The 27022-nt window shown below is 41.9% G+C and overlaps 1 protein-coding gene, 1 long non-coding RNA gene and 7 other non-coding genes across 9 annotated transcripts in view; 4 read left to right on the top strand and 5 right to left on the bottom strand.

The window, feature by feature from the left end:
• Positions 1-188: 188 nt before the first annotated feature.
• trnai-aau (transfer RNA isoleucine (anticodon AAU)) lies at positions 189-262 on the bottom strand. Its single transcript has one exon. It is a non-coding gene; the product is annotated as a tRNA-Ile (tRNA).
• Positions 263-2090: 1828 nt separating this feature from the next.
• Positions 2091-2164, top strand: trnat-ugu (transfer RNA threonine (anticodon UGU)). Its single transcript has one exon. It is a non-coding gene; the product is annotated as a tRNA-Thr (tRNA).
• Positions 2165-2766: 602 nt separating this feature from the next.
• trnan-guu (transfer RNA asparagine (anticodon GUU)) lies at positions 2767-2840 on the top strand. Its single transcript has one exon. It is a non-coding gene; the product is annotated as a tRNA-Asn (tRNA).
• A 483-nt stretch (positions 2841-3323) lies between these two features.
• Positions 3324-3395, top strand: trnad-guc (transfer RNA aspartic acid (anticodon GUC)). Its single transcript has one exon. It is a non-coding gene; the product is annotated as a tRNA-Asp (tRNA).
• A 6198-nt stretch (positions 3396-9593) lies between these two features.
• On the bottom strand, positions 9594-9665 carry trnad-guc (transfer RNA aspartic acid (anticodon GUC)). Its single transcript has one exon. It is a non-coding gene; the product is annotated as a tRNA-Asp (tRNA).
• A 933-nt stretch (positions 9666-10598) lies between these two features.
• LOC115053664 (NLR family CARD domain-containing protein 3-like) overlaps positions 10599-27022 on the bottom strand; it is a 284587-nt gene continuing 268163 nt past the window's right edge. Inside the window, exons 8-11 of the mRNA XM_029518514.1 lie at positions 13046-13219; positions 12194-12367; positions 12069-12115; positions 10599-11699 (exon numbers count right to left, since the gene is read on the bottom strand). Coding sequence (XP_029374374.1) covers positions 11170-11699; positions 12069-12115; positions 12194-12367; positions 13046-13219 — 925 coding nt within the window. The 3' untranslated portion in view covers positions 10599-11169. The remainder of the gene's footprint in view (positions 11700-12068; positions 12116-12193; positions 12368-13045; positions 13220-27022) is intronic.
• Positions 18414-19104, bottom strand: LOC115053933 (uncharacterized). The gene is made up of 3 exons (XR_003841555.1): positions 18984-19104; positions 18736-18851; positions 18414-18583 (listed from the first exon to the last, which is right to left on the bottom strand). It is a non-coding gene; the product is annotated as an uncharacterized LOC115053933 (long non-coding RNA).
• trnan-guu (transfer RNA asparagine (anticodon GUU)) lies at positions 24651-24724 on the top strand. Its single transcript has one exon. It is a non-coding gene; the product is annotated as a tRNA-Asn (tRNA).
• On the bottom strand, positions 25932-26005 carry trnat-agu (transfer RNA threonine (anticodon AGU)). Its single transcript has one exon. It is a non-coding gene; the product is annotated as a tRNA-Thr (tRNA).

Raw genomic sequence — 27022 nt, forward strand, 5'->3', positions numbered from 1 at the left:
TGTTACAAAGGAAATGATCAACATGCAGTCTTTGCTCTGATCATTGTAATTTTGTGTTATTGTTGTATCTGATAAGTTAGGCTGCACTTCTAATGACCACCAGGGGGCAGTTCCACTGGTTGGAAAAAGACTTCAGACTGCATTGAAGTCTATGGAGAGAACAACACCAAGTTCTGAGATGTTGCTTGTGGCCAACATGGGGATTGAACCCATGACCTTGGCGTTATTAGCACCACGCTCTAAACAGCTGAGCTAACCTGCCTGTGTGAAAGTGTTTTTTTGGCTTTTTTTTCACAATAAAGGAGTTAGGACTGAAAACACTAAAGCCTGTGGCTCCCTGTGGTAGGAATGGACAGCAGTTGTTGGACTAAATATAACTCAGCTGTTACTGAATCATCTGTAGCTCAGTCAGTGGAGCATCAGAAAAGAGCAGCTGCTTCGCTCTCAGTGGAGTTCCTCCTCATCACCTCAACTAAGCAGAAAGTCATCTCTGCAGTTGTTCTCTGAAACCGTCTGTATCTGTATCGTAGAAGAAGTAAAAACAAACGGGAAAATAACACTCAGTAACATTTATGTTTCCATTTCAACATTTTTGAAGCACTGATTTACAGGATAACATGGAGAATGTCATTTATCGCAGAGTGGGGATCTAATCCATGACTGGGGTTATTAGCACCACGCTCCAACCAGCTGAGCTAACCTAACTTTTGAGACATTAACCACTCGGACACCTCGTCATATTTGATACTTGTCCTGGAGTCTCCAGGGGAGACTGCGACCTGAACACAGCGCCTTAGACCGCTCAGCCATTCTGACGACAGAAGCTGAAAAATAGCCAATCAAAGTGAGTCCAGTCCACATGAAATATTGTGAGGTTGAATGCTGCACGCTGACTGGTTGTGTGTCCAAATGGCTTCAAAGACATCTTTCTGCCATTCACTCCTCCAAACCTTTGGACACAGCTTTGAGCTTTCTCACAGGTGTCATTATTTCAGTGAAGATGTATGTATGGATGTATTCCCCCTGAATCCTGCGATTCACAGCTTCCACCAAATGGAGCCAAATAAGACACAAAACACAAAAGGCTGCTGCCTTTGATACATCACCAGATGATGTCACCTGATGTTGTCACAATACTCACAGAATGAAACTCCTCCTTTGAAGCTGCTTCAAAGAATTTCCAAAATCACATGTGATTCAGATGTAAACACAAAGTCTGCCACACTTCAGAACAGCTGTGAAGCTTATTGATCATTAATTTTTTGATTATTAATGATCAGCTCAGAACCAAACAGAGTATCTGAAGCACAGGAAAGAGTTCTGCTCTCCAACACTCTGATTCCTCAATTACCGCGCCACTGGAGCCTCTGACGTGTCCCTCCTGACAATGTGCTTCATTATCACCGCTGGAGATGCCGGGGATTGAACCGAGGGTCTCATACATGCAAAGCATAAGCTTTAGCACTGAGCTACATCACCTGCGTGATACATAATGCGCTCCTTTCGGCACCATCAGCCTGAGAACGACAGCACTCATTGGTTCAGTTCACAGCTGAGTGTGAAGCAGCAGTGGAGCAGTGGAAGAGTGCTGGGCCCAAAACCCACCTCTGCTGAGGCAGTGATGCAAATAACAAACTACATTGATCAAAGTTTACTGCCTTTACTGCCAGTACATGTTGATGTTACCACAGTTGCACTGCCCTTTTCCTCTACTTTGGTTTCACCAGAACCATTAAATATAGTTTGAGAGTTTGTGAGGTTGGATGCTGCACGCTGACTGGTTGTGTGTCCAGGATGCTTCAAGGACATCTTTTTGCCATTCTCCGCTCCAAACATTTGGACACAGCTTTCCATCTGAGCTGCAGAAAGAACAAGAACAGTCACCACACAAGAATTTCAAAATAAAAGTCAATTTAGATTATTTTATTTGTATTTTTAGCTCAGATGTAGCAAAGGGAACAAATGGTGTCAATAAGGGTCTTTCCTATTTTCCCATTAACCTACATTAAAACAAGCCACTTTACCATCAACCTCAACTGCATTTTACACATTGCACTTCCATCACCGGATCCTCTGATGTACTTCAGAGTGGTGCTGTGGCTTAGCTGGTCAAAGCGCCTGTCTTGTAAACAGGAGATCCTGGGTTCAAATCCAAGCAGTACCTTATTCATAATGTAAGATGTAGTAGATAGACACTTACACATGGGAAGTGCACATTCTACTGCTGACCTACACCCTCTGCATGGTCTGGCAGCATTAGCTAACCAGATAGTTTCTGAGCTCATTCAACACTGATCTGTCTGATGAAGCCTTTTGGATGAGATGAGGACATTGATGATGCTGCTGAATTTAGGTCACCTGCACTTATGTCAACAGTCAGAGCTCCATACACAATAAGAGTACTGAAGAAAAATACTTTAAACATGAGCTCTGTGTCACATTCATGCAGCTTGTGTAGAAACAGTTCATTCCATCAGAATGAACCTTCACCTGTTAAGGTAACAGTTTGGTAACAGTTGAGGAGGAAACTATCCAGGCTGGAAAATGAGAAGTCATTTCTACTGTGTGCTGTGCTGAAATAGCTCATTTGGGGGAGCGAACAAAAGGACCCACAACAGCTGCTGAAACCCAGGATTGAAACAGGGACCTTTAAATCTTTAATGTAACGCTCTCCCAAACAGGCAGGATCTCTGTGAGACACAAAAGGAGCAACATTTAGGATAATTATAGCTGGAACAGCAGGCTGTAACAGGAACTGGTCAACTTGTCTCTGTGGCGCAATCGGTCAGCGCGTTCGGCTGTTAACCGAAAGGATGGTGGTTCGAGCCCACCCAGGGACGATCTTTGTTTAATTCACTGGTATTATAGTTCACACATGGAAGAACGGAGGGTTTTTAAGTTGATGCTCAGTTATCTCCACCTAGTGGACAGATGGTAGAAGTTGATTCCTGAAAAGAGGAAGTGACTTTTCCTCAGATCAAACTGATGAAGGAGAACGAGCAGCTTCTTCCTCACTGACTCACTCAACCTCTGTCTCCTGGGTTTGGATTTAGGTCTGGGTCTGGGTCTAAGACCAGGTGGGCCTGCTCAGAGTCTCTGTGTTGGATGTGAGCTGCTGAAATCTCTGAACACCATGACACAGATAATATCAGTCTGATGTGTCATCTGTAATCCAGATGTTGTCAGCAACAAACAGATGTTCCTGACAGAAGCTCTGCTGATGATGATTCTGGATAGAAACTGGGAGGAAATAACTTTATTCTCTCTTTGGTTTTCCACGGAGGAAGTGAAGTTACAAACCACGTGATGATTTTCAGTCCAGCTCCTCGTTAGTATAGTGGACAGTATCTCCGCCTGTCACGTGGAAGACCGGGGTTCGATTCCCCGACGGGGAGAGTACGTGCATTTTCTTTAATAGCTCAGTGACAGAAGTTAACTCTCTCTGGTCAGCGGCGTCCCGCTCACAGACAGCAGTTTTATTTTGTAAACCAACCGGATTCTCTTTGCTTTAGAAAGTCCAACTTCCTGCCTGTCTCGGAAACTACGGTGGCTGGTAAGTGCAAAACAAAATTACTAAGTTCGAAACAAATGTACATGTTGGGAAACATTTTTATCTTTTATTAAACAAAATTACACAATAAAAACACTCTTACCACAGACAAAATAAATTTATATTTTAAAAGACAAATTTAAAAGTGGCAGAACACTTGTACAAATCCCGAAACAAATTTCCAAACGACAGAATCTTCCGGAAGGGGAATGTACCAAATGCCGGAAGTGATCCAGAAGAAGATTGACTGTGAGCTCAAAAAGTTTGTATCAGTTTGTGTGGCGGGAAAACTTTGCAGAGTGAAAGTTTATGGCAGCATGGAGTAAATGATGTTTTGCGGAAACAACTTGAGCCAATTTCCGCGGTTGTGTTTTCCGTGCGGACGATCTGTAGAATGTTTAACGTTGATGAACGGACCAGACGGAAGGAGCACGCGCACAGGAGACATCTAATAAACAGCCGGAAAATGCTAAACAAGCTAAGTGTAGCATCGTGCTAACTAGCTGAAGCCGCTGTCAGACATGCAGTGAATTAAAGTGCACCGTTTCATTTTGCAGCCAATCGTTGTCTTCACGGAATAGCAACGCGTTTAGTTAGTATACGTTGCTAGTTTATGTTTATTTATTTTTTATTTTATGCTTACAGTTACGCTAAATGCGCAATTGTTCCTGATTGTTTTAGCTGCTGCTAACTTTCTGTTTTGATACGGAACTCCGTTCATTTCAGCAGAACAACCATGAACATCATATAAACAATTCATGGAGGACAGAAAGTCAAAGTCAAAAGAACTGTGGGCCGAAAGGAAACAGGTCCAGGTACGTGTGTGGATATATCTGTAAAATATGGAAGTCAATATGTGTGTGTGTGAAATGAATGATATCTTTTTGTTATTTTAGCAGATAAACATGGATTGATGGCGCCACATGGAGCTGATTTAAAAGCTCAGAGAGGGAAAACACTCCCATTATATACAGATCCGGAGGTAGCAGCACCTGATCTACTGAAGCATGATGTGAAGTTTACACGGTGCAAACATCAGCCTGCGGACTCTTAAAAGGATGATTCCTCTCCAAACGCCATCAGGTTGGAACTTCGTGGACCTGGACAACTGTTTGGCTATCGGACGATGTGGCAGGTACTCAGACAAAAGTCCAATCTTCGAGTGAAGAGAGATGATGTGATGAATGAGAGAGCACGCAGAAGGTTTCTAAGAAGAAGCTGCTACTCAATGGGAGCGAACTGTATGTGGCATGCAGATGGTTCTGATAAACTGGCTCTCTCAGGACGCATGGATGGATTTTTTCACCTAAAGTGCTGTGGCTCCAATGTGGACCGACAAATAACAAGAAGCCAACAGTGATCGCTGAGAATCTCCTCTCATGAGACTGAGGACTGATTGTGGCACGGAGAATGGCATTATGGCTGCCATTCAGTCTCCCCTACGCCTCCATCATGATGACTGCTGCTCTGGGCCGTCCAGCCACATGTATGGCTCATCCACGAATAAGCAGCGTGTTGAATCCTGGTGGGCCATATTTAGAAGGGGAAGGTAAGTGGCCTTCATGAAGTCATTTTATTATGACTGACCTTTCATTTGATTTTTATCTTTATGTTCTATCGCAGATGAACTCCTCTAAACATATATAATAATTGAAGCTGGGACTTTAACGTGTTCATTTCAATTCATTCATTACAAAACCTTTAATGAATTAGATTTTTTTTAATGGAGTCCCACTTCTACTAATAATATATATTTACTTCCGATTCTATCCATTTCTACAGGTCTCAGTTCTGGATGGAGTTGTTTGCTGGATACTTCAACGGGAGCCATGAGCATCAGTGCCTTCTGAGATGTTGCTATGGTGATGTTGGATGAGTGTGTGAGACTGTGGAACAGTCACAGGATTCACACTTCCAGAACAGCGTCATGTCCAATGAACTGTACTGCTGACCACACAGGTAATATTGGTGATGGATGGATATTTCCATGTTTGTTTTATTATTATTATTTTATTGCTGAAATGTAAATAAATAATATAAATGTTATTTATTGTATCTAACACAGATTTGGCTCCACAGACTGGATTTGAGATTGAACCAGCTGATTTGGATGCTGTTCCAGAGGCGAGCCTGTCAATAGCTCCATGTGGGGACTCAAACATGCAGGAGGACTTTGACTTTGTTATGGAGCACAAACAACTACAGAAGCCAGAGAACTGGGAGTCTGCAACAGAACTGTACATGAAGCTGAAAGAAACTGCTCAGCTGTGAGTCAGTGACAAAGGGAATTTTCCCTTTACACATTATCAAGTGCTTACTCATTGGGGTTTCTGTCCTATTTCTATTAATTAATTTATTTATTTTTTAAATTAATTAATTTTTTTAATATACATGTCAAGAGCCATGAGATGACTGTGCTGTGATTTGGTATTAGACAAGTAACACAGAATTGAATCAAATATTGCCATGACTGAAAAACATGCAATTTTTCTGTCTTAAAATAGTTTGGAAAAAACTCAACCAATCTATCACAGATGCAATCAGAAGGAAATATTTGTAATTTTTTTATTGTTTGTCAACATAACATTTACATTCCCATTGTTTAATTTCTTCAGATGAACAGGTACCAGAATCATTTGGAAACATCACAAGGAAAAGTGAATGACAAGCTAAGAAATCTGATTTGGAGTGGTGGAACACTGCAGTCTGTCTGAACACCAAGTGTCACAGCTTCATTTTTGCTGAGTTTGAAATCAATTGATAAAAACTATAGCAAAGTAATGAGTCCTATATTTTTGTAAGTATGGAATACAAAACTTCTTGAAATTTGTTTTGTCTAAAACTTAACAGTGAAAATCTTAACTGTGTGGAGAGGAAAAAAAAACAAAACAAAACACCTTTTGGGAGTCTGGTCTCGAGGGATGATCTAGTTACCAATTACAAGTTACAGTTACAAGTCCATGTGTGACTTAAACACAGTGTGTGAATCTAGGAGTGCTAATTTCAATGTGTTTGAACATGTATTGGGAACTGGGAATGGAGAGTCATCCAGGAACTCTATTCTTGGCGATGGTTCCAATCCGGACGGGGGAGGTGAAGTCAGCCCAGCTGCAAACATCAAAACATCCTCCAGAGACAGCAGCCTGACCTTCTGCAAAGAAAAACCTTCAGTTACATCTTGGCAATGTATTTTCTCAACAAAGTCGAAAAATAAATTGTGATTGACAAACCTTCACAAAAAAAAAAAAAAAAAACACAGTCCGCCCTGTAGCCCAAAGTTTGACTTTCTTTAAGTCTCCTGTTACTTCCTGATGGACTGAGGTCAGGTTTGAAGAGTCTCTAGTTCCAGACCAGTGAGTGGCTTTTCAGAGTGGCACAGGACAGGGGCCAGCAAAGTAGGCTGTTGCTGCAGTGCAGTCAGAAACTGAAGAGCTGAAAGACCATCTTTGAATCTAAAAAGTCACCACAAACATTGTTTCACATTTAAATGACCTAAAGAAACTTCAATGTTTTATAAAATGACTATCCACCCAAACATATAGAAATGAGTAAAAATGGTTGTGTTGAACATTACTGATTTAAAGAAGAACTCTGTGTCTTGCTTTGCACTTGGCAGGGTAATTGTTTTTGAAAAATAGTTCAAGCAACAAAGCGTGTCATGTGATATATAAAGTTAATGATCATTAACCATTAGTGTTGTTTACAGCTAACCCTGTTCATACCATTTGCATTGTACACCAAGAACCTAAACCTAAATAAATTACAATTAACATTAAGTGAGTCACTGTCGTTTTTTTACTTACCCGTAGCAAGTACTCCTGACTGGATTTGTTTCAGGTGGATCCAGATCCTCAGTGTCAGATATTACTATCTGAAAAACAAATGAAAATGTCTGAAACAACACACTGAAAGCAAAGAACATCAGGCTGCCATAATCTGCCTTAATACCTGTCCAGGCTGAGCTGTGGATGAATCTCTGAAACATGATGAAATTGATAAACTGATGAACTTTATGATACAGAATATAACAGAGCTTTGAGTAACATTTAGAGGTAGAGAGGAACCATAAGATTTATAAATAAGATTATTTTGTTATAAATGATATCACACGTATGATATTTTCTACCACATGTTCATCACAATCACATCAACAACTTAAAGACAAATGACTTCTTTTGTAAAAACTAACACCTACCCTTTATCTTCAGGTTTGCGTTTGGGAGAACTGTGTTTTTTTTGGTTCAAAAACCTGAGAAGAAAAGCACAATTGCCAGCAACTTTAAACAGCTTCCATTATTGTTCCCTCACCACATACAGTATATATCAATGGTGAAAGGTTATCAGGGTGTCTGATTGGAATAGTAAATGCCAAATAATCAAGACTTGGTTTTTAGACTTAATGCTTGAAACCAAATGCACATCCTATCAATAAATAAAAACAAAAAAAAACTGAATCAAAGTACTAACTGTATAAATGAACGTACCAAAGTGTCAGCTGCATTGAATTCAGCTGTGCTCCTCGATGTGATGACAATTTCAGAATCAGAGTCTGATGTATCAACCTCTGTAGTAAAAACAAACAACACATTATTAATTATGCTACATCAGAGTAAATAAATATCTAAAAAATATTGAATGAAGAGATCCACAAACCTCCTCTAAAGTGTGTTTCTAGGCAAATGAAAAAAGTGCCTTTCCTATTTCCTTCTTATATTCTGCCAGTTTGAATGGGCTTTCTGACCCAGGCACATGGAGCACCTCTGAACAGTCTGGATACAAAAGAAGGTCTGCTCCTTCATCCATCTTCTTGTTAAATGTTCTCATTTCTTGGACAGCTTGCTTCAGTAGATCAGGTGCTGCTACCTCCGGATCTGTATATAATGGGAGTGTTTTCCCTCTCTGAGCTTTTAAATCAGCTCCATGTGGCGCCATCAATCCATGTTTATCTGCTAAAATAACAAAAAGATATCATTCATTTCACACACACACATATTTACTTCCATATTTTACAGATATATCCACACACGTACCTGGACCTGTTTCCTTTCGGCCCACAGTTCTTTTGACTTTGACTTTCTGTCCTCCATGAATTGTTTATATGATGTTCATGGTTGTTCTGCTGGAATGAACGGAGTTCCGTATCAAAACAGAAAGTTAGCAGCAGCTAAAACAATCAGCAACAATTGTGCATTTAGCATAAATATACGCCTAAAATAAAATAAATAAATAAAAACTAGCGACGCATACTAACTAAACGCGTTGCTATTCCGTGAAGACAACGATTGGCTGCTAAATGAAACGGTGCACTTTAATTCACTGCATGTCTGACAGCGGCTTCAGCTAGTTAGCGCGATGCTACACTTAGCTTGTTTAGCATTTTCCGGCTGTTTATTAGATGTCTCCTGTGCGCGTGCTCCTTCCGTCTGGTCCGTTCATGAACGTTAAACATTCTACAGATCGTCCGCACGGAAAACACAACCGCGTAAATTGGCTCAAGTTGTTTCCACAAAACGGCCAAAACATCATTTACTCCATGCTGCCACAAACTTTCACTCTGCAAAGTTTTCCCGCCACACAAACCGATACAAACTTTTTGAGCTCACAGTCAATCTTCTTCTGGATCACTTCCGGCATTTGGTACATTCCCCTTCCGGAGGATTTTGTCGTTTGGAAATTTGTTTCGGGATTTGTAAAAGTGTTCTGCCACTTTTAAATTTGTCTTTTAAAATATACATTTATTTTGTCTGTGGTAAGAGTGTTTTTATTGTGTAATTTTGTTTAATAAAAGATAAAAATGTTTCCCAACATGTACATTTGTTTTGCACTTAGTAATTTTGTTTTGCACTTACCAGCCACCGTAGGTAATTTTTAGTTTTAACTCAGATCTGCTGTTCTGTCTTTACATGAGACAGGCACGAAGTTGGACTTTCTAAAGCCAAGAGAATCCGGTTGGTTTTCAAAATAAAACTGCTGTCTGCAGGACGCCGCTGACCAGAGAGAGTTCACTTCTGTCACTGAGCTATTAAAGAAAAATGCACGTGCTCTCCCCGTCGGGGAATCGAACCCCGGTCTTCCGCGTGACAGGCGGAGATACTGTCCACTATACTAACGAGGAGCTGGAAAGCGAAAAATCATGTGATATAACGTCACTTCCTTCGTGGAAAAACAACTGGAGAATAAGTTCTTTCCTCCCAGTTTCTATCCAGAATCATCATCAGCACAGCTTCTGTCAGGAACATCTGTTTGTTGCTGACAACATCTGGATTACAGATGACACATCAGACTGATATTATCTGTGTCATGGTGTTCAGAGATTTCAGCAGCTCACATCCAACACAGAGACTCTGAGCAGGCCCACCTGGTCTTAGACCCAGACCCAGACCCAGACCTAAATCCAAACCCAGGAGACAGAGGTTGAGTGAGTCAGTGAGGAAGAAGCTGCTCGTTCTCCTTCAACAGTTTGATCTGAGGAAAAGTCACTTCCTCTTTTCAGGAATCAACTTCTACCATCTGTCCACTAGATGGAGATAACTGAGCATCAACTGAGAACTGAGTTCTTCATCATCTGGAAACAGACAGCATTGTTTTCTTCAGCTGGAGCTCTTTGTTCAAATCTACATTGAGGTTCAGAGCCAAATGTTTTTCCTTTCCTGGATTTACTTCATCATTTCAGTCACTCTGTGGATTCAGCTGACAAATGCAAAATACAACCAACATTTAAACGATGACGTGTTGAAACAAAACTTTATTGATTCAGTCTGGTCAGCAGAATATAACCTGATGAAATCAGCAACATTAAACTGATGTTTCTACATGAATGCATCACTGATTCTAAAACCATAAACTGAACATGAATCCAGCACTCAGCGTTACAGCAGCACACCTCTGTTACTGTGGAGCTGTGTCTCTTTTCTACTTTATTATAGATGACAGAAAAAAACTCCAGATAAGAAGCAGCTGTACATGCAGTGACTAGTTCTCCTGCTCAGGTATCGTCTCTCAGGGCATCATGTGTTGTCTTTGTGTGTCTTTGTGTCCGATGCTTCACAGCTCACAGGCCAAAGTACGTGCAGGCCTTCATGGCTCACCTGTACAGATCAGAGAGCTCAGCTTGCTGCAGAGCTGTTATAACGCTCCAAAGCAGGAGGTGGAAATGACTTTTCCTGTTTCAGTCACTGTGGGAGCAGCCTGGTCCAAAAGGGTTGGATTAAGGCTCTGAATGAATCCTGGAGTGTTCTGGGTGGGAAGTGCCATCTCAGGCTCCCTTTAAAAACCAGACGGGCTTGAAGAGCAGTTGATTGCTGTGATGATGAACTATGACTTCCTGATGATTCTCTTGGAGGAACTGAACGGTTCCTGTGATCCATGTTTGTCTCATTCAGACTGCAGCCTGAAGTCCCGGGGACATCATGCTAATGAACAGATCAATGGAACTGAAATAAACTGACAGTCCAACAGGAGGCAGGAAGAAGAAAGTAAAGGCCACAGACAACAATTCATCTGAAGATATTCAGTATTAATGCTGAGAGAAGTTCAGATCTCATCGTCAGTCCAGCCATCACATTTTCTTCCCTTTTTACCAACAGTGAAGTATAACAGTTTCTAGTTTCAAGCCTCCTTCAATACAACTTCCTCAGAGACACTGAAGAACGAGACCCAACGAAGAACCCAGGATAGAGAGGTTCAGTGAACGTGGTGTTGAAGGTGTGGAGGTGGATCAGTGAGTCAGAGGAGACTCTGTAGAAGGACAGAGAGCCAGCAGGACAGTCCACATACACTGCTACTCTGTTAGAGACAGAGGAGGAGGAGAGGGATGTTTTTCTGTTGTTGTGACAGACAGAGTAACCACCATTAGAGCACATCAGAGTCCAGGAATGATCGTTATATTCGAACAAACAGTCATCACTGTGTCCTTTCCTTCTGATTCCTCTGTAGCTCACTGAGATATAAACCACTCCTCTCCACTCAACCTCCCAGTAACAGCGACCAGTCAGACCATTTCTACACAGCAGCTGAGGACAGTTATTAAATCTGTCTGGATGAGCAGGATATGACTGATACTCTGCTACACGTGTCACCTTCCTGTTGTTGTCAGACAGTTTGAGGTTTCTGTGGATTGTGTTTGTGTCCAGTTCCAGTTCACAGACATCTGATGGAGAGAACAAGAAACAACAGCTGCAGTTTATCATCTGTTCATTTATCAACAACTTTACTGAAAGTGAACCATTCAAACTTACATTTCATCAGCTGTGAATAATGTTTGACTACATTTAAATGAAAAGCCAACAATCCAGTTAGAACATCAACAGTTACTGAACATGAGAGTCAAGATGTCAGCAATGTTCTGCTTTTTTTCTGCTGTGGAGTCAAAGATGACGGCTGATGGAGATCCACATCAATAAACACATGAAGTGTTGATCCTGAATGAAACTCATCTTTGGACTTCAGTCAGAAATGTAAAAATCTAGTGTAACATGAGCAGCTGAGTTTTCATGAATCAAAATGAAAACACACTCACACTTCCTCGGACCAGGTCTCAGTGTCTGTGGTCCACCATGGTCCACCCTGGAGGAAGAAAACAGAGTCAGGATCAACTTGATCCACCATCAAACATGAAGCAGAGTTCCTCAGAGCTGTCCAGACCTGAGAGTGTCCAGTCTCCAGTCTGGATCCTCCAGTCCAGCAGACAGAAGCTTCACTCCTGAGTCTCCTGGATGATTGTAGCTCAGGTCCAGTTCTCTCAGATGGGAGGGGTTGGAGCTGAGAGCTGAGGCCAGAGAAGAACAGCCTTCCTCTGAGAGCAGGCATCCTGAAAGACTGAACACACACATCAAGAAGGTTGAATCTGTGTGACTGACTGTGGTCTGAGATTATTCACCAAACATCAGGTCTGAGTATTCAAGGTTCTTAAGAGATTTCAACATCACCTGACCAACATTTTATCGGGATAACAGATAGGAAGTACTACTGAAGGAAGTACTCAATAAAAAATTTGCAAATACGCTTCACTTCCTAAACTAGTAGAACGCCATCATGTCATCCGCTCCACTTCACTGGACCCTTATGTCCAAAAGAACAACACTTTCCTTTTGCATTAAGGGGGAAATTAACCGCAGTGATCAAAAATATTTGGTCAGGTCTTTAGACACTGCAGCAGGAACAACAAGCACTTATGAGTTGCATGAATTAAACAAGCTGGCACTTTTTAGAGAATCAGTAGAACAAAGAAACATTATGAGCAAAAACACAGTCAGTGGAGTGGAGGTCCGTGAAATATTTTCCTGAATGAGAACTCCATCATCACAACTGTCATAGATGGCAAAAGCAGCAGAAAGGTTCTGTCCACTTCCGCAAATCAATGATTCATTATGGAACGTGAAGCTTTTTATCTTGACGATCTCTCAAATAAGCAAATCTCTTCAGTTCATTTTATCTAATTTAATGAGAAATTATTACAAATATAGAAAACGTCTTAACAAAAACTTGAATTCTGACCTGAGAGTTTCCAGCTCACAGTGGGGACTCTTCAGTCCAGCAGACAGCAGCTCCACTCCTGAATCCTGCAGGTTGTTGTTACTCAGGTCCAGATCTCTCAGACTAGAGGACTGGGAGCTGAGGACTGAGGACAGAGCTTCACAGCTTCTGTCTGAGAGGTTACAGCTGCTCAGTCTGAGGAGGAATCAGAAAAACAAGAGAAAATGATTACAAAAATGTGTTCTTGGTTTGAGCAAATAAAAGTATTTAGTCGATCTTGTTGGATTTATGTGCACATACAGAACTTTGTTGGAGGCTTTGACCACTGGCAGCAGCCTCAGAAGAGCCTCCTCTGAAGCAGAGTATTTCTTCAGGTCAAACACGTCCAGATCTTTTTCTGATGACAGTAAGATGAAGACCAGAGCTGACCATTGAGCAGGAGACAGTTTATCTGTGGAGAGACGTCCTGATCTCAGGGACTGTTGGATCTCCTCCACCAGAGAACCATCATTCAGTTCATTCAGACAGTGAAACAGGTTGATACTTTTCTCTGGAGACAGATTCTCACTGATCTTCTTCTTGATGTACTGGACGGTTTCCTGATTGGTCTCTGAGCTACTTCCTGTCTGTGTCACCAGGCCTCGTAGGAGAGTTTGGTTGGTCTGCAGTGAAAGACCCAGAAGGAACCGGAGGAACAAGTCCAGGTGTCCATGTAGACTCTGTAAGGCCTCATCCACAGCACTCTGGTAAAAAATTAAAGGTTCAGGGTTTTTTTTAAAAAGGTTTGACCAAAGGAAGGTTGTTTGTTTTTCTGCCATCAGATTGACTCCAGAGTTGATGAAGGTCAGATGGACATGAAGAGCAGCCAGAAACTCCTGAACACTCAGATGGACGAAGCAGAAGACCTTGTCCTGGTACAGCCCTGTCTCCTCTTTGAAGATCTGTGTGAACACTCCTGAGTAAACTGATGCTGCTCTGATATCGATGCCACACTCTGTCAGGTCTGATTCATAGAAGATCAGGTTTCCTTTCTGCAGCTGCTCAAAAGCCACTTTTCCCAGAGACTCAATCATCTTCCTGGTCTCTGGACTCCAGTGCGGATCTGACTCAGCTCCTCCATCGTACTTGACCTTCTTCAGTTTGGACTGAACCACCAGGAAGTGGATGTACATCTCAGTCAGGGTCTTGGGCAGCTCTCCTCCCTCTCTGGTCTTCAACACCTCCTCCAGAACTGTAGCAGTGATCCAGCAGAAGACTGGGATGTGGCACATGATGTGGAGGCTTCGTGACGTCTTGATGTGGGAGATGATCCTGCTGGCCTGCTCCTCATGTCTGCACCTCTTCCTGAAGTACTCCTCCTTCTGGGGGTCATTGAACCCTCTGACCTCTGTCACCATGTCAACACACTGAGGAGGGATCTGATTGGCTGCTGCAGGTCGTGTGGTTATCCAGAGGCGAGCAGAGGGAAGCAGTTTCCCCCTGATGAGGTTTGTCAGCAGCACGTCCACTGAGGTGGACTCTGTAGGATCAGTCAGGACCTCAGTGTTGTGGAAGTCCAGAGGAAGTCGACACTCATCCAGACCGTCAAAGATGAACACAAGCTGGAAGTGATCAAAGCTGCACATTCCTGCTTCTTTGGTTTCAGTGAAGAAGAGATGAACAAGTTCCACCAAGATGAACTTCTTCTCTTTCAGCACATTCAGCTCTCTGAAGGTGAAGGGAATGTGAACTCTATGTCCTGGTTGGCTTTGTCTTCAGCCCAGTCCAGAGTGAACTTCTGTGTTAAGACGGTTTTCCCAATGCCAGCCACTCCCTTTGTCATCACTGTTCTGATTGGTTGGTCTCTTCCAGGTGGGGGTTTAAAGATGTCTTCTTGTCTGATGCTTGTTTCTGCTCTGTCCTGTTTCCTGGATGCTGTTTCAATCTGTCTGACCTCATGTTCCTCATTGACCTCTCCAGTCCCTCCCTCTGTGATGTAGAGCTCTGTGTAGATCTGATTCAGAAGGGTTGGGTTTCCTGCTTTAGAGATCCCCTCAAACACACACTGGTGCTTCTTTTTCAGAGCAGATTTGAGTTTATGTCGACAAACTTGAGCACGACTTTCTGAATAAACAAAAAACAAATTAGATTTAAAAAACTACAAGGTTGATGTTTACTTAGGGAATAAGGAATAAGAGTATGATCATATTTCTCTCCATCTCCTGAGACTTCAGTAAATGTCTAATTGATCCATCATATTAAATCCTCTTACCTCTCTGCAGACAGTCAGCCAGCTCCTCCTGCTTCATCCTCCTCAGGAAGTTCACTGTGATCTTCAGAAATGCCTCTCTGCTCCTCCTCTGCTCTTCATCCACCTCATCATCCTCATTCTTCATGAATTGTGGGTAATCTGGACTCAGACTCCTTTTGATTTTATTCAGCTCATTCTTCACATAACAGACGATGTTCTCCTCCAGCAGCTGGAACACAATAACATCCTGTGTAAAGTTCACTCTCAGTATAAACTGATGGATCAAAGCATCAGATCATCAGTCAGCAGAGTTCAACTTTAGCTGCTGCTGTATCATCTGCTGCCACGTCTCTTTCCAAAGCTACACAGAAAGATTCAGACCTGCTGACTTCACTACACTAACTTCACTGGTGTAACTTACTAAGTTTGACTTTAGATTCTGACAACACAGAGATCCTGAACATCACATGAAGACCAAACTGATACAGCCCTTCAACACATCAACTTAGGAAGTGAAAATTCAGGGTATTAACTGTGACTGTGGCTGAAGATAGATCAGACCACCTGAACTAGTTCACTGATGAATTATTCCATCTTTAAACCCTGTAGAGACAGAGTCCATGGAGGTCCAGGACTGAATCTGATTAACTTTGGTCTTTGTTATTAAGTCACAGCTGAAATGATCTGAAAAAAAAAACAACAAAAAAAAAAACAAAACAAAACTAAATAAACTTTTCTTTAAGATTCACTGTAGTTGAACAAGAAGGAGCAGAAATGTTTTGTAAAAGTCTCCAACAGACCATATTAATACAGAACATATCTGTTGAGGCTGATGGATTATTGCTCTGTGGTGAACTACAACTCCCAGTCCTCTCCCACTCTCTCCCACCCCAAACCTGTTCAATCCCAATTCAACTCCTGTCTGTCACAGAGTAAAGCTCTACTGGTCTAAAGAGTGCAGCTTCAAACTCTAGTCTTTGTTGGTGTCTGTTTGTAGTCACTGGATGAACATTTACACACCATAAATATGGAGTCCAGGTCTGTGTGATGATGTTTGTCCGACTGAACTCTGAGGAGAAAAGACACAAACACACAGTTTGTTCCAGGAGTTTTCTATGAACCACCAGAGAAACTGATAGACAAGCTTTGATACCTTTAATGAGTCAAACAACAACAAATGATCAGCTTTTACCTTTTTTCTTTGATAAAGTCATTCATAGACTGATCACTCTTCATGGACACACAGCTGGATACAGCAGACTGTTTTCCTCCCTTAAAGTAAATAGGACGCTCCATAGACCGATCACTCTTCATGGACACACAGCTGGACAGCAGACTGTTGTCCTCCCTTAAATGTAATAGGACGATTCATAGACCGATCACTCTTCATGGACACACAGCTCAGTTCAGGAGAATCTGGTCTTGACTTCTGGTTACTAGTGGAAACCAAGTTGACATTAAAATAATCAACAACCAAGAAACTGAGCAAAAAAAAGATCAGTTTTGAAGGAGTTTGAGTTTCATTTTTGATCCAGAATATTTTATTGTGGGGTTTAATTTTAATTAAATTTACATATTACATAGACTTTTTGGATATTTTTCATTAACTCATATGAAGCATTTTGTTGCCTGATTTGAAAAGGCCAAGACAAATAAAGATTATTATCATCATGGGGATCTAGCTCAGTTGTAGAGTCCCCATGTGCAAACCCCAGATAAATGGGGAGGGTTAGGGCAGGAAAGACTCAGGTGTAAAAATTGTGGCCAAATTCATCACACAAGTGACAGAGTTGACTGGCTGTGGTGACCACAAATAGGGAAAAGACAGAAGAGACAGAGGGGAAAAAAAAACCCAAAAAAGGTATGATTATCATTATACTCACAATATCTTCAAATGTTGGTTGAGCTCCCTGTAAAAACAAGGACAAATAAAAAAGCAGCAGAAAAAGTTCAGGAGTAAAACATGTAAGTGACAGTGAGAGTGAATAATGATGGAGCAGTGATCTGAGTGCTGAGCTCTGACAGATAGACAGTTAGAGATCCTCATCTCACCTCTGAGCTTTGGTCTGACTCTCATGTTCCCCACACAGAGTGGTTTTAGAGGGAGGGGCTCCCTCCTCTCTGTCCTCACACTGATTCATAGCTGAGCCTCCACCTTCACACAAACACAACAAAAAGCTTCATTACAACAGGATTTACATCACAGGACACATACATCATCATCAAATATACACTAAGTTCAGCCTTAACCTGACTGAAAACAACACAGACAGAAAATTGAGAAAGGACACTCAAGATTAATGCTCATCCCAACATTCAATTTTATATTTGCATTATATTTAAAACTTTAAATTGAATCAGATAAATATTTATGTTTTGTAATGTTTAAAAGGTATTTTAATTAAATACATTTGAGGACCAAATTATTACAAGCCATCAGTTACAACTAAGCCAGTCTGACCTGTCAGGAAACCCCAGACCAGAGGAGATGGTTCTCTCATCTGATGTTTAGGATGCACCTTAATCATTTGTTTCTTTGACAAATTAAATACTGTGCCTCCACAACTTAGCCGTATCTCAGATCTAATGGTGCTTCTTCTGTCTGTCCACTAGATGGTGGTAACTGACTGTAGAATGGGTTGATGGATGCTGCGATTTCTGAAACTGTCATCTCTCAGACATTTTCAGGGAAGACCAGTTCTGTCACTAAACTGTCAAAAAGTAACACACCCTGTGGTGTTAAACTATGAGGACAAACGCAGACCCCCCAAAAAAAAAAAAAAAAAACACCTGTCAACTCACACTGGAGGATCAGTGCTCTGTTGATTCTATTAATGCCATTAATACAGCCGATCCTCAAATTATTGTTCAAACTATTAATATTATTTTTACACATTGAAAGCAGCTAATCAGCATCCAGAAAAGTTCTTCCGCCAGTCAAACAGTGAAACAACACAATGTGATCACAGTGATCCTGTTCACACATTTACAGATTCTCACCTGCTGAACTCACTTCAGGGAGACTTTCTGACACTTTCCAGCTTCATGTGAAGAGAAGAAGCTGCTTGTTCTCCCTCATCAGTCCTGGTGTCTGTTTGAGCTGAGGAAAGTTACATCCTCATAACTTCAGAGTCCAAAGTATGAAACATTAAACCGCTCCAACCTGTTTTTGGTTTGTTGTTGTACTGCTGCTGTAGTCAGCGAGGTGGAGATGGAGAAACAGAGCCGGTAAAACCGAGTATTTCTCTACAGTTAGAGTCCAACAGAAATAGTCCGGTTGGGATACAAAAGTCCAACAAAAAGAGGAAACACAGACTGAGCTCGACTTTCTGAAAAACAGAGAGAGAAAACAAAAGGCGAGACTGAACAAACAGGGAACCAAGAGAGAGGCTGACTGAGAGACACCGGAGAACCTGAACGGATAATAAGAATAACAATAATAATAATAATAATAATAATAACAATAATAGAGCAGCGGTACCAAGAAGAACACAGGATACTCCGGCACTGAAGAGAAGTCCGAGGAGGGAATCTATGTGGGCTGATTGGCGGGAAATGCTGGACAGGTGTGCCTCATTAGGAGAGAGGACACGCCCACTGGGACAGAACACAGGGGGGAGGGGCCGGGGGACACGTGACTTTAGCAACAAGGAAGCAGCTGACATACACAACCTTTATCATTCAGCCTGTTTCAGTCCACAGCTGTACTCTGCTGTTTTGTTGGTTTACCTCTTCCACAAAACTTCAGGCTGCTCCAAAGGGAGACATGAAGACTGCAGCGAGATGCTGTGTCCTTTAATGGGACTTCCGTAGAGGAAGTTACATGAGGATCCAGTCACTTAAATCTTCACATTACTGCCTGTCCCTGAGGACACACAGAAAGGAAATTGTGTTAACTTTTGTGTTTTAAATCATCACAATTACACAGTTGTAATTGACAGGTCTTATTGTTTCTTTTTTTTGGATTTGTTTGGATTTAAGTTGTCAATTAAATGTAGTCCAGTACAAGAGTTCAATATTTTCTTCTGAAAAGTGGTGGTGTTCAGGAATACAGTACAAATAAATAGAAACACTCGAATATCATACAGTACTTTGAACTGCATTTAAATGCAGTATTTTGATAAATATATGAATTAATTCCATCATTGTTCATATAATTACAAAAGTACATATGTAGATTATTTGGTGTTCTGTAACTCTACCAGTTAAAACTCCTGAATTCTTAAAAATCCTTCAACCTGTTTTTGAAACCATTGCAAAAGTATAAATGACTCCAGATTATGTGGAATATGGCCCGGGATTGAATAAAGAATAATGCCTTACATTTGAAGGACCAAATGATCAACCCCAGAAATGTTCCTTGCACCTTTAATCCTCAGTTCCATTAAAGTAACATCCCCCAATTATACAAAATTTCAATACTGACTGTAACGGGTGTTAGGTCGAACCGAAGTACAACACAGACTGAGATAAAAAAAGAACAGTTCAACAGTTTATTCTGAAGCCCCTCTGGTGAGGGAATCCAGGTAAACAGGGGAGAGGTGAGGGCCGGCAGTCAGAGGAGTCAGAGACAGATGGTGGTCAGATAGACAAATAGATGTACATTATTGATCCAAACTAGGAAATTCTCATGTCACAGCAGCAAGACAAACTGTACAGTAGTAACAGGAATAATAATAAAATATAAAATATGTACAAGATAATAAAACTATAAACAGACAATAACTACACAAACTATAAGAATACAATGACACATTAGGTGCTATAGTTACAGTTTGTTTTGTTTTTATATATCAGAGATGTGGTTTCTCTGTCAGACAGATGAGAGATATTGTACAGTGTGATGGAATGTGGCAGGAATGATTTCCTGTATCTGCCTCTTCGGCAGCGGAGCTCTAACAGTCTGTTGCTTTGGTTGGATATGTCAGGTTATGTGGTCAGAGACAGACAGGATCAACTCCAAACAAACAGTCTGGAAATGAATATGAGACATGACGCTAAAAATAATCTATCAGAAAATTAGTGGAATGAGATGGTTGCACTGATTAGGTGGGTGCAGCAGACGGGTAGAGCTGGGCAGGTGAGAAAAGAAGAAAACCAGTGCAGTGTGACATTTGTTATGATTCTGCCATAGCGTGCATTTATGACCTTTTCCATGGCAGAACTAACAAAAACAAACACATTATTAAACAGCTTTCAGTTCATGACACGCACAGCTGCTTTTCATTGCCACTGAGAATTCTTGAGGAAACTCATAATAATGAATTAAAACACACCCAACACAAAAAATATCATTCCTTCCTGAGCAATGCTTTCACAGCTTTGATTCCCAGCCTGGCCAAAAATCTAATTTACATTACCCAGGGGGGTTGGAGGATGTGCCTGTGTGGAGCCTATGTCAACCAACTCCCAGACAACAAACAATATGTAAAGAACATATTAATACCACCAACTAAATTAAACTAAAACAACTAACAGTAGGTATAAAAACCCACTGAAACATGGCTTGATTCTGGAACGTCCTCTGCAACCAGACCAGTTCAGCCAGAGAGACCAGAGGGTCAGGGTCAGTCTGTGAGCTGTTAGTCAGTTTCTGTTGACTCAGCTTTATTTTGAAAGTCTTGTCTCCCCTCAGTGTTGTTTGGTTACTTCCCTTCTTTGTTGTTTCCCACCTCAGCTGGTTTATTCCTTCCCTGCCCTAATGTGTGTTACTTGTGTCTTGTTAAGTTCAGTTTGTATTTCAGACTTGGATTTTGTCTAGTCCGTGTTGGATCCTTGTCCTGTTCACCACTGTTCCCTGAGAGCCATGCCTTGTTTTTTCTTTTTTAATTCGCTCCAGTTTTTTCTTGTTTTGAGTACAAGTATGTGCATGAACGTATGTTTATGTCTGTTCCAAGTCTTGGTTTTGTTTATTAAACATGTATGGTGGTGTATTTCCACCACCTTCAACTGGCTTCCACTTGCTCCTGCACTTGGCTCCTCACCTCCAGCACTCACACGACCGTGACAGGAGACGACAAACAAAACAGCAGCCTGTTGGTGGTGGAGGCTGATGGCTGTGAAACACAGAAGGCACAGCCACTGTGCAGAGGGCCGTTTCCAACAGCGTGGAGGAGAGGAGGAGAGGGCGCACTGCCAAATCACAACACCAAGAGGCTGAACGGGCTCCGAGCAGGAAACCCGGTCTGCATTCAAGAGGTCACACACAGGACACACACACACACCGGACTGTGAAGGTGAGGAAGAGGAACCGGAGGATCCACGTAAACACACAGAGGGGCGGCACCTGATAGCTGATGGGATTGATGAGTGAGGAGGAGGGGGAGAGAATCTCCATCTGCCACACAAGAACCTGTTTATTTTCATTTATTTTATTGCTGTTTCCCACACAGGTGCAAACATAAGCTCCACCTTTGTTACGCCACTGTCACACTTTTTACATCGAATTTCTAACAGTTTCCTTGTGTGAGTTTGAACACTGTGGCCGTTTTGGGAGGAGGGAGAGGACGGAGCTCAGAGCAGTATCTACTGCTGCTGCTGATAGAGAACTGCAGAACGATGTGTACTTTCACGAGTTTGATTCCCGGCCAATGCAATGTTACTTTTTCCTCCAACTTTTTAAAACTGAGCTGCTCTACATGAAAAGCAGCACTGACAGGTCTCCTCCATCTCACTCTTACTTAAGCTGACTTCCAGGCCTAGATGTTGCAGTCTCATTATATGAAAGCTGTGAGTTTGACCCTCACATGGGGTTCACCTGTGCTCATCTGTTCCCCTCACACAGGAAAAGTACCCGGAAGGGACCAGCTTTATTTAAGAGCACAAACAACTAACCCTAACCCAACTAAATAAAATGTACATCAACCTAAGAAAACTAAAAAAAGAATAACTCACATACCTGCATTGTGGAGAAGAAACATTCACAGGTGTTGACAGGTTTTTCTCCTACATGCCCTCTGTGCTCTGTAACACCATGAACACAGTCTCTACATGGCTCCTGTTAGCATCCAGTCTCAATAGCACACTCTGGCGTTATAAGCTAAGTAGCAGCCGAGCAACTCATGCTTCTCCACTTCTCCTCTAATTGGCGAGATTATGCATGAAAATAACAAAATATATAGTTTTACAACTTAACTCTGTGATTACACCAACTTCATAAGTATTTTTATCTAACTTACTTCAATTTGCACAACAAAACGATAAAAAAAAATACAAAGACCATCAGAAATGCGTAATTTTCTGGAAGGAGAGTCGCGAGCAAGAGGAAATAATATGCAGCGCAAGACGGCAAGGGAGATTACAAAATAAAATATGCATTCTACTTCCGGTGCTTCGCAGACCTCCCTCCCGGCATTTGTGTATGTTTTAAACCTTAACATCAACATCTGTAACTGTAAATTCCTTCCTACAATATTAACACTCAAAAGAAAAAGAAAGCATGACAAAAAAAAAAATACTGTCCTTCAAAATAAGAGTGTGCGCTTCACTGCCATGTTGTTGTCTCTGAAACCACGTCTGTGTCGGTCAACTCTTGTGCTCCTCACAGTTGTGTGTCACTTCCTCAAAAGTTTGAAGTGATGTGTGAGTCTGAAGCGCTGCTGCCTTTTGTGACGTCACTGCCATAAAGGCTAAAAGTCCGATCAGGAAGTGTGTCCCTCGCCGGGTGCGGTGGCGCGCGCCTGTAATCCAAGTTACCGGGAGGCTGAGGCTGGAGGAGCGTTTGAGCTCAGGAGCTCTGGGCTGCAGCGGACTATGTCGATCGGGTGTCCGCACTAAGTTCGGTATCGATATGGTGCTCCGGGGGGAGCCCGGGATCACCAGGTCGTCTAAGGAGGGGTGCACCGGCCCAGGTCGGACACGGAGCAGGTCAAAGCCCCCGTGAATAGACGCTGTAGTTCAGCCTGAGTAAGACAGCGGGACCCAGTCTTTATGCTGCCACTATATATGTATATATACACACACACACACGGCCTCATCCTTTATTCACACTGAAATCCTCCACAAACTGAAGGACTCTCCACCTGGAGCAGAGGACCAGACATCAACAGAACAGTCTGTGATCCGACTTCATTCATTTTAACATTAGAAAAAAGCTGCAGCTGCCACCAGATCAGGAATTTAAAATGAACAGATTAAAATAGAATTCATATGTGTTTTATATTTTACTAACTGTAGCAGTGAGCAATAAAAGCATAAACAACAAAATAAAGGAATATTATGTTGTGGATGACAATTGTGGTGTGCAAAACCATGGACACTATCAACATTTCCTCCTTCCAGGGCTTGTTGGTGTACGGGTATGATTCTCACTCAGAGTGCAAGAGTTCCCAGTTTCAAATCCTGGACGAGCCCCTCATATGACATTTGAATGAATTTGCTTTAACTCATTATGAATGTCTTCTTCTATGGCAGATACAGTTTTCCAGCCCATTAATGTTGTTCACCCCTCTCCCCTCGTTTATCGTTGTTCTTTATTGCTCAATCATTTCTGACAAGGATTAATTTTCAAGTCCCACCTGCCCCCCACAAAATGCCAATGAAATACACCAACCTTACAATTTTCAAATGTAATGAAGTAACATCAAGTAACATGATGTTCTATCTGTCACCAACTTAAGTGGTCCATGTCATAAAGTTTTTATCTGTTCTGATGATTGGAAATGTCTGTTTATTGTTTATCACTTGTTCGGATCCCTGTTAGCTGTCACTGAGGCAGCAGCTACTCTTCCTGGGGTCCAAATGAAAATGCACATCTGCAGTCAAACAGGTTCAGGTAGATGCAGAGTCCTACATTAAAACAAACCACAACAACAACCTCAACTGTAGTATACACATTACACTTCCATCACCAGATCCTCTGTATATACATGTACTTCAGAGTGGTGCTGTGGCTTAGCTGGTCAAAGTGTCTGTCTAGTATACAAGAGGTCCTGGGTTCAAATCCCAGCAGTACTTTGCTTTAGAATGTGACACATTGTTGATCTAACAAGCTGGCAGCTGAACCTTTCTTGCCTGGACAAGCACTGAGCGAGGTGCCGTATTCCACCCTGAACAGTAAATGTTTCAGCTGTGTGCTGTACCTATGATACTTACATTGAGGTAACTCATCTGTACATGTCAGCAATGAAAGCCAGCACGTACTTTGGCCTGTGAGCTGTGAAGCATTGGACACAAAAACACACAAAGACAACACACGATGCCCTGAGAGACGATACCTGAGCAGGAGAACTAGTCACTGCATGTACAGCTGCTTCTTATCTGGAGTTTTTTCTGTCATCTATAATAAAGTACAAAAGAGACACAGCTCCACAGTAACAGAGGTGTGCTGCTGTAACGCTGAGTGCTGGATTCATGTTCAGTTTATGGTTTTAGGCTGTAACAGGAACTGGTCATCATGTCTCTGTGGCACAATCGGTCAGCGCATTCGGCTGTTAACCGAAAGGATGGTGGTTCGAGCCCACCCAGGGACGATCTTTGTTTAATTCACTGGTTATAGTTCACACATGGAAGACTGGAGGATTTTTAAGTTGATGCTCAGTTATCTCCATCTAGTGGACAGATGGTAGAAGTTGATTCCTGAAAAGAGGAAGTGACTTTTCCTCAGATCAAACTGTTGAAGGAGAACGAGCAGCTTCTTCTCTTCACATGTTTCCTCACTGACTCAAATAGATGCAGAATGTCATTTATCACTTTCTCCAGTAATGTGTACAGTTGTCACTGTGCTGCTCCTGACTCAGTGATGCTGTTGGATGCTTATAGGGCCGCCGTTCTTAAAGTGTGGGCTCTATAATAAGCTATAATTATCCTAAATGTTGCTCCTTTTGTGTCTCACAGAGATCCTGCCTGTTTGGGAGAGCATTACATTAAAGATTTAAAGGTCTCTGTTTCAATCCTGGGTTTCAGCAGCTGTTGTGCGTCCTTTTGTTCGCCCCCCAATGAGCTATTTCAGCACAGCACACAGTAGAAATGACTTCTCATTATTGCTTCCATGACCTGGAAGTGGAACTAAAGGTGTGTCCCTATCACCGGCCTTGATAATGATAACTGAGCACCAGTGAGTGCTCTCCTCCTCTTAGAGTCCTCACAACAGCACTCAGCTGTGTCATATTTTAAGGCTGTGCAGATAACAGAGATTCTCAAACATGCTTCATCTCTCCCCAAATGGGAAACTTGGTCCATGAAAAAAAACTAGCTGTTGCTGGCAGGATCTGAACCTGCACAGAGAGTTCTAGTCCATCACCTTAACCACTCGGCCACAACACCCACATGCAGGAAAGCTCCTGTGACTCAACATTTTCCAGCCTGGATAGTTTCCTCCTCAACTGTTACCAAACTGTTACCTTAACAGGTGAAGGTTCATTCTGATGGAATGAACTGTTTCTACACAAGCTGCATGAATGTGACACAGAGCTCATGTTTAAAGTATTTTTCTTCAGTACTATGATTGTCTATGGAGCTCTGACTGTTGACATAAGTGCAGGTGACCTAAATTCAGCAGCATCATCAATGTCCTCATCTCATCCAAAAGGCTTCATCAGACAGCATATAGCTTCAGGAGCTCAGAAGCTATCTGGTTAGTTAATGCTGCCAGACCATGCAGGGGATGTAGCTCAGTGGTAGAACGTGCAATTCCCATGTATAAGTGTTTTCTATCTACAACATCTTACATTATGAATGAGGCACTGCTGGGATTTGAACCCAGGAGCTCCTGTTTACTAGACAGGCGCTTTGACCAGCTAAGCCACAGCACCACTCTGAAGTGAATGTATATACAGAGGATCTGGTAATGGAAGTGTAATGTGTATACTGCAGCTTAGGTTGATGGTAAAGTGGTTTGTTTAATGTAGGACTCTGCATCTACCTGAACCTGTTTGACTGCAGATGTGCATTTTCATTTGGACCCCAGGAAGAGTAGCTGCTGCCTCAGTGACAGCTAACGGGGATCCTAACAAGTGATAAACTATAAACAGACATTTCCAACCGTCATCAAAATGTATTCTTTAATTAAATGTTCCAGAGCTCAGGCTGTTGGTACACAAACAAAGAAAGACATAATTGTGGATTCACAAGATTATATCAGGATCTGACCTTTTCCTGTTCCATCAGTAACCATCAAAGGAGATGCTGATTCTGTGATGTCACAAAGGTTCTAATGACATCACAGAGATCAAAGGCTCCTCCCACTTTTTCTCATGACCTCCACCATAGAGTGCTGCCTGCTGCAATAATGCTGCCTTTAATAGAAGTTTAGGAACATTTAATTAAAGAATATTTCTTGATGAATGGAATGGAATGGATGGAAATTTGGTGACCGACAGCTTTTCACAGAAGACAAACTTTGGTAAGAGTCATAACAGCGTGTGACATGTTCCAGCCGACACTGGTCATTGATTGGCTAATGAACACTCCCCACATACTGATCAACACACCCACCAGCAGACACATCAATCAGCAGCCATGATCACTGTGATCATGCCAACGGACCAGTTTCTCAGCAGTCTGTCTCTGAAAACACATCCGTGTCGGTCACTTATTGATACAAATACACACTAAGGCAATAGCCTCCCCACTCGTGATGTTACCAACCTGTGATATTGATGATACCCTACAGTATGCAGAGCTACATGATCCTTGTAACAAACATTGTTTGCTGTTCATCATGTCATTTCCTCTGATGACACCTGAACCAAATTCTTGCTGAGACAAAACAGGTAACTAAATAAGTGACAGTCTGTTATACTCCAGTCTGTATTATATTACAGACTACA

Source organism: Echeneis naucrates, chromosome 2, assembly GCF_900963305.1.
Source record: "Echeneis naucrates chromosome 2, fEcheNa1.1, whole genome shotgun sequence".
Lineage (NCBI taxonomy): Eukaryota > Metazoa > Chordata > Actinopteri > Carangiformes > Echeneidae > Echeneis > Echeneis naucrates.